Below are 7,361 nucleotides of genomic sequence, written 5' to 3' on the forward strand. Positions count from 1 at the left end.
TAATCACTACTTTTAGTGTGTATAGAGCAGCATATCTCCACCAACTCCATGTAAATAATCACTACTTTTAGCATGTATAGAGCAGCATATCTCCACAGACTCCATGTAAATAATCACTACTTTTAGTGTGTAAAGAGCAGCATATCTCCACCAGACTCCATGTTAATAATCCTACTTAGCGTGTATAGAGCAGCATATCTCCCAGACTCCATGTAAATAATCACTACTTTTAGTGTGTAAAGAGCAGCATATCTCCACCAGAATCCATGTAAATAATCACTACTTTTAGTGTGTATAGAGCAGCATATCTCCACCAGACTCCATGTAAATAATCACTACTTTTAGCGTGTGTAGAGCAGCATATCTCCACCAGACTCCATGTAAATAATCACTACTATTAGCATGTATAAAGCCAGCATTCGTGTGTGTGTGTGTGTGTGTGTGTGTGTGTGTGTGTGTGTGTGTGTGTGTGTGTGTGTGTGTGTGTGTGTGTGTTGTCAGTTAGGAGAAGAAGGGGTGAACCTGTCGGGGGGGCAGAAACAGAGAGTAAGTCTGGCCCGAGCCGTCTACTCTGACCGGGACATCTTCCTGCTGGACGACCCGCTGTCGGCCGTCGACGCGCACGTTGGAAAACACATCTTCGAACAATGCATCAAGGGAGAGCTGCAGGGCAAGTCCATCATACTGGTTACCCACCAGTTACAGGTAAGTTATACTGGTTACCCACCAGTTATAGGTTAGTTACACTGGTTAACCACCAGTTACAGGTTAGCTATACTGGTTACCCACCAGTTACAGGTTAGTTATACTGGTTACCCACCAGTTATAGGTTAGTTACACTGGTTACCTACCAGTTACAGGTTAGTTATACTGGTTACCCACCAGTTACAGGTTAGTTATACTGGTTACCCACCAGTTATAGGTTAGTTACACTGGTTCCCCTTCGAGGGGAATTCGAACTGCGTTTGTGACGACACTATGGGAACGCCTCTAAGCGTGACAGGGCTGAATGTGAATGAAAACTATTCCAATCCTTTTGGTCTTGGTGAGAATGGTAGCATGTGACGGGGTAACCGTAGGGGTATGTAAGCACGCCGGCACATAGCTCATTAGCTTTTTTCTATTCAGCAGGCATGTTGGTGTATGTTGTGTTTGAAAGATTCCACGTGTCCTACTCACTTGGAAGTTGCAGTATGTCCGAGCGGTTGAACCAGTTCTGGAGCTGTGTGTTCCCTGCCCACGTTTCATCACGGTAGGAGACTCTCATGAGCTGTGTGTTGCTTGTCTGGGCCTGTCGCACGCCACTGCAGCTCTTGAGAGGGCTGTTTGTGACCATTGTGAGACCCTGGCCGTGCAGGTACTGATGTCCCACATGGCCCTCATTTCCGCGGACGGCCAGATACGCTCTCCCCGTTGCTCAGGCCCCGCGGTCGCTTAGGTGGCACGGCGGTTCCGGTCATGGGCATCGCAGCATCTGCTGAAGGATGCCGAGACAGCTGATGCCCCATCTCATCCTTTGTCTGCCGATTCCGACTCCCCTAGTCCCCGTTCATGGGCCGTCTTCTCGGCTTCTTCTGTTCTGGACTTCCGGGTTTCGGGCCAGCATCATCTGAAGAGCGCTGCGCCGGATTATAATTATGCTGGACGTGGTGACGCGAACCGGGGGTAAGCTCGGTCTGGATGGCCACAGGATGTCAGGGAGCTTAATCCCAGTGGCAGACTGGATAATCGCTTCCCGCGGCGCTGTGGGTCGTTCCATGTCTGCCTTGGTGGCCATGGAGAGGCACCTGTGGCTGAACCTGTCGGACATCTGGCAGAAGGACCGGGAGTTCCTCCTGGATGCGCCGATCTCCACTACTGGCCTGTTCGGGCATGCTGTTAACTCTGTCGTCGACAAGTTTCGCCGTGTGCAATCCCAGGGTGAGGCATTCCATCAGTTCCTCCCTCACCGGACTGGGTCCCGCTCAACTGTGGCAGGTAGGACATCTCAGCCCTCTACCGGCTCCCAGAGCCAGAGGCGGAGTGTGGCTTCTAGTGGTCCCTCTCGAGCGGCTTGGGATGCAGGGCAACGCTCCCGCGCTCCCCTCCTCGCCAGGTCGGACTTGAGAGCCATCATCCAGTCATGGCGGAGCAAGGCAAAGAGATCCTGACTGCGTGTTTAGCCCCCGGAGGCCGACTGAGGTCCCCTCCAGGGCGGCCGCTAGCGTTGTTGTCCCGAGCCTTCTCCGCTCTGCCTGGCCCGAGGGTTGGCAGTGGGCCGGAGGTTCGGCTCCCGGACTGCGGATCATCGGCGGGTTCTTCCTGGCGGCCCGCTTCAGGGTATCATCCGAGATCGACACGACGCACCGGCCTCCAGCCCCAAGGGGTTGGTTCCACTGGCAAATTTTGCAGAGGCTTGGCGGCGCTTGGTGAACATTTCCCCGTGGGTTCTGCGCACCGTCATTGAAGGGTACAGGCTGCAGTTCCGGGCCCGCCCCCCCGGCGTCAATGGGGTGGTTCAGACTGTGGTGCGCCCAGACCAGGGCCTGGTGCTGGGACAAGAAATGCGCCCACTGCTGGAGAAGGGGGCCGTGGGGCTCGTTCCCCCGCTGGCCAGTGGGTCCGGTTTCTACAGCCGGTACTTCATCGTTCCCAAGAAGGAGGGAGGCCTGTGCCCTATTCTGGATCTGAGGGTTCTGAACCGGTCTCTGAGGAGATACAGGTTCAGGATGCTCACCATCCCCGCCATTGTGTGTCACATCCGGTCCGAGGACTGGTTTGTCACCGTGGATCTGAGGGATGGGTGCTTCCACATCTCCTTTCGTCCTTCCCACAGGAAGTTCCTGAGGTTCGCCTTTGGGGGCGTGGCGTACCAATATCGGGTTCTTCTCTTGGGCCTAGCACTCTCCCCTCGCACTTTCACCAAGTGTATGGATGCGGCACTGGCCCCTTTGAGGCTCCAGGGTATCCGGGTCCTGAATTACATCAACGACTGGCTAATCCTGGCTCTTTCTCGAGAGTTGGCGGTTCGGCATCGGGATGTCGTCCTCGTACATCTTCATCGTCTTGGGCTGATGCTCAACGAGGAGAAAAGTGTGCTGACGCCCCCCCAACGGTCTGTGTTCCTAGGGGTGTTGTGGGACTCATTGACGATGCGGGCGCATCTGTCTCCGGCACGTGTCGAGTCCATTTTGGCCACGGTGAAGAGTGTGAGGCTGGGCCGCGCCATCACAGTGAAAAGCTTCCAGAGGATGTTGGGCCTCATGGCAGCTGCTTCCAGCGTAATACCTTTTTGCCCTATCGGCGTGCAAGAAGCCTTGGTTCCTGTCCCAAGGACCCACGCTGGGGGCGCCCTGTCGCCGTGTGATCGTTTTGACAGACGCTCCCCTCACCGGGTGAGGCGCGGTCATGTTTGGCAGGAACATCACTCGTCTTGACACATCAATTGCCTCAACATGCTGGCCGTGTTCCGGGCTCTGAGGAGCTTCCTGCCTGCACTCCGGGGTCACCACGTTCTTGTCAGGTCCGACAATGCGGCAGTGGTGGCCTATCTGAATCACCAGGGGGGTCTGCGCTCTCGCCCTCTTTGCAGACTGGCGCATCAGATCCTCCTGTGGTCCCAGCAGAGACTGCTGTCTTTCCGAAATATGTTTATCCCTGGGATTCGGAATCAGGGTGCGGATGGAGGATGTCTGGCCTGTGGTGGAACGTCTTCTCTGCTTGGTGCAGAGGACGCGTGTTGGACCCAGTTGGCTGACTGGTGGTTCAGGTGCTGAAGTTTCTGCAGGACCGCTTCTCTGCGGGCCTTTCCCCATCCACCCTCAAGGTTTACGTGGCAGCCATCTCAGCTTTCCACGCCTCTTCGAGGGATGGGTCTCTGGGGAGGCTTCCCCTGGTCATACGGTTCCTCCGTGGGACCCGGAGGATGAGGCCTGCGACTCGCCCAAGGATTCCCACCTGGGATCTGGCAGTGGTTCTCGATGCTTTGGCTGAGGCCCCCTTCGAACCCGTAGAGTTGGATGAGGCCAAGTACCTGACCCTTAAGATGGCCTTCCTCCTTGCTATCACCTCCCTGAGGAGGGTGGGGGACCTTTCGGTTACTCCCCAATGCCTGGAGTTTGCCCCACGTAACATGAGGGCCATCCTGCACCACATTCCGGGCTACATTCCCAAGGTGCAGTCCACCGTGATGGGGCCCGTGGTATTGCAGGTGTTTCATCCTCCTCCTCATGTGACGGCGGAAAACGGGAGGCTCCATTTGCTCTGCCCTGTCCGAGCGCTGAGTATCTTCTCTCTGAGGTCCTCCCAGTGGAGGAAGGCAGATCGGTGGAGGAAGGCGGACCAGTTGCTGGTGTGTTTTGGGTCCCCCAAGGCTGGGCTCCCCGCTTCCAAACATACCATCAGCAACTGGATTCTTCAGACTATCTCCCTAGCCTATCAGGTGCACGATTTGCCTTCACCTATGGCTGTGAGGGCTCACTCCGTGAGAGGCGTGGCAGTCTCCACGGCTCTCCTCTCTGGAACGTCTCTCCAGGGGGTTTGTGATGCGGCTGGCTGGGCCACTCCTCACACGTTCTTCAGGTACTATAGACTGGACCTTCCCTCCGCACCCGGCACCAGGGTGCTTTCCTCCTAGTCGTGCCCACAGGTTGCTTGCACGCTAGGGCAGGCGGGGTTTCGGCGCGGGTTAGTGGGTATCTCGTTCCCATAGTGTCGTCACAGCTGTAGTTTGAGTTCCCCTCGAAGGGGAACGTCTCGGGTTACGTATGTAACCCTTGTTCCCCGAGATAGGGGAACAAGACACTGCATTGGTTCAATTCAATTCAATTTTTCTATTAAATTTTATTTATAGTATCAATTCATAACAAGAGTTATCTGGAGACCCTTTACAGATAGAGCAGGTCTAGACCACACTCCAGAATTTACAAGGACCCAACAGTTCTAGTAGTTTCCTCCAGAGCAGCAACAGTGCGACAGTGGAGAGGAAAAACTTCCTTTTGGGCAGAAACCTCGGACAGACCCAGACCCAGACCCAGACTCAGACCTTAGGTTAGAATGAAGAGTGGAAATAACAAAAATAGAAAAAATTAGTAGTTTGTAGCAGTTCTTTGTAGTAGTTCATGGCATAGCAGGACGCTGTGGGCATTACAAGGCACAACAGGACGTAGCAGGACGTAGCAGGACGTAGCAGGACGCAGCAGGACGTAGCAGGACGTAGCAGGACGTAGCAGGACGTAGCAGGACACAGCAGGACGTAGCAGGACACAGCCACACCTCGCCCCGCCTGGAGTGCCTTGCTTCATAGAAGGAGTTAATGAGCTATGTGCCGGCGTGCTTACATACCCCTACGGTTACCCCGTCACATGCTACCATTCTCACCAAGACCAATAGGATTGGAATAGTTTTCATTCGCATTCAGCCCTGTCACGCTTAGAGGCGTTCCCATAGTGTCGTCACCAACGCAGAGTCTCAAGGGTTACATACTTAACCCGAGACGTTAGTTATACTGGTTACCCACCAGGTACAGGTTAGGTATACTGGTTAGTCACCAGTGTGTGTGTGTGTGTGTGTGTGTGTGTGTGTGTGTGTGTGTGTGTGTGTGTCTCAGTACCTGGAGTTCTGTGATGAGGTTCTGGTTCTGAAGGACGGGGCAGTCCAGGAAACAGGAAGTCATGTGGAGCTGATGAAGGCGGGGAGGCACTACGCTGACATCATCACCAACCATGTTGCTATGGAGCCGGACGTCATAGAGCGGGTCGCCATGGAGCTTAACAGCGGGGCTCCTAAACCACTCAGACAGAGTCTGGAAGCAGTGAGGATTCAATTCTATATACACGTACAGTATGTATGTACACTACCGGTCCAAAGTTTGGGGCCACTTACAAATGTCCATACCACTCCATTATAGACATAATAGCAGCTGATCTGAGTGGGGGGCTGATCTGAGTGGGGGGGCTGATCTGAGTGGGGGGGCTGATCTGAGTGGGGGGGGCTGATCTGAGTGGGGGGGGCTGATCTGAGTGGGGGGCTGATCTTTAATATAATATCTACATTACCCATCATCACCAACCATTCATCCAATCAGCCAAAGGATCATTATATTCACTAATCTGATATCATTTAAAAACTAATGAGGAAACATTGGAGAACCCTGTCAGCACATAATGTAATCTGATTACTGCCCTGGTTAAAGAAACAAGGCAACTGATCTCAGCTGGGATTCTGTCTAGAATGGAGTGCAATGGGAATCTCTAAGTGACCCCAAACTTTGGACCGGTAGTGTATATATATATGTTATAATATATATATATATATATATAAATATATATATATATATATTTATATATATACTGTATATATATATATATATATATATAAATATATATATATATATATATTTATATATATACTGTATATATATATATATATATATATATATAAACATATACATGTAGAATATAGTAAGTTGTGTTTCTATATTGAGAGATGACATTTTCTGATGTGAGCATTATTATGATTAATTCCCTAATTACCAGTAAGGTACAAATATGAAACTTACACCTCAGAAAGTCCACAATGTACAATGGAAGGGGCATAATGGTACCTCAAAGGTGCATAATTGTACGTTAAAGGAGCATAATTGCATCTTTAATGTGCATATTTGTACCTTATAGGTGCATAATTGTACCTTAAAGACACATTTTTGTATTTTTATGGGATGATTTGTTAAGTTTGTACCTTATGGAACAGGGACCTGAAAACAGTGTGTTGACCCCAGAGAGTTAAACGCTGTGAAGTAAGGGTTAGCGTTAGGATTAATGCTAACCATAACCCCAACGCTAACGCTAATGCTAACCCTTACCCTATTGCTAACCCAAATCCCACTAAAACAAAGAGTGTTTTCTCCGTCTGAATCCGAATCTCTTCTGTGTTCCAGCCGCTGAAAGAAGAAGTCAATGGTCATTTAAATGGAGGAATCATCAATCCAGGTACAGTCACCAGAATATTTTACCCTTTACACACATTTTACAAGGAAAAAAACACAAGACTTTCACCAGGAAACAGGTGCTCATGTCCTGGAGAAGTTAAGGAGAAAACACCAGACTTTCACCAGGAAACAGGTGCTCATGTCCTGGAGAAGTTAAGGAGAAAACACCAGACTTTCACCAGGAAACAGGTGCTCATGTCCTGGAGAAGTTAAGGAGAAAACACCAGACTTTCACCAGGAAACAGGTGTTCATGTCCTGGAGAAGTTAAGGAGAAAACACAAGACTTTCTCCAGGAAACAGGTGCTCATGTCCTGGAGTAGTTAAGGAGAAAACACAAGACCTTCACCAGGAAACAGGTGTTCATGTCCTGGAGAAGTTAAGGAGAAAACACCA

The 7,361-nt window shown here is 51.1% G+C and overlaps 1 protein-coding gene across 1 annotated transcript in view; it reads left to right on the plus strand.

Annotated features, from left to right (window-relative positions):
- Positions 1–501: 501 nt before the first annotated feature.
- Positions 502–7,361, plus strand: part of LOC116678092 (multidrug resistance-associated protein 9) — a gene marked incomplete at its 5' end in the record, with an annotated part of 19,444 nt that continues 12,584 nt past the window's right edge. Inside the window, 3 exon segments of the mRNA XM_032508169.1 lie at positions 502–705; positions 5,588–5,791; positions 6,917–6,968. Coding sequence (XP_032364060.1) covers positions 502–705; positions 5,588–5,791; positions 6,917–6,968 — 460 coding nt within the window.

The sequence above is a fragment of the Etheostoma spectabile genome, unplaced genomic scaffold, assembly GCF_008692095.1.
Source record: "Etheostoma spectabile isolate EspeVRDwgs_2016 unplaced genomic scaffold, UIUC_Espe_1.0 scaffold00006423, whole genome shotgun sequence".
NCBI lineage: Eukaryota > Metazoa > Chordata > Actinopteri > Perciformes > Percidae > Etheostoma > Etheostoma spectabile.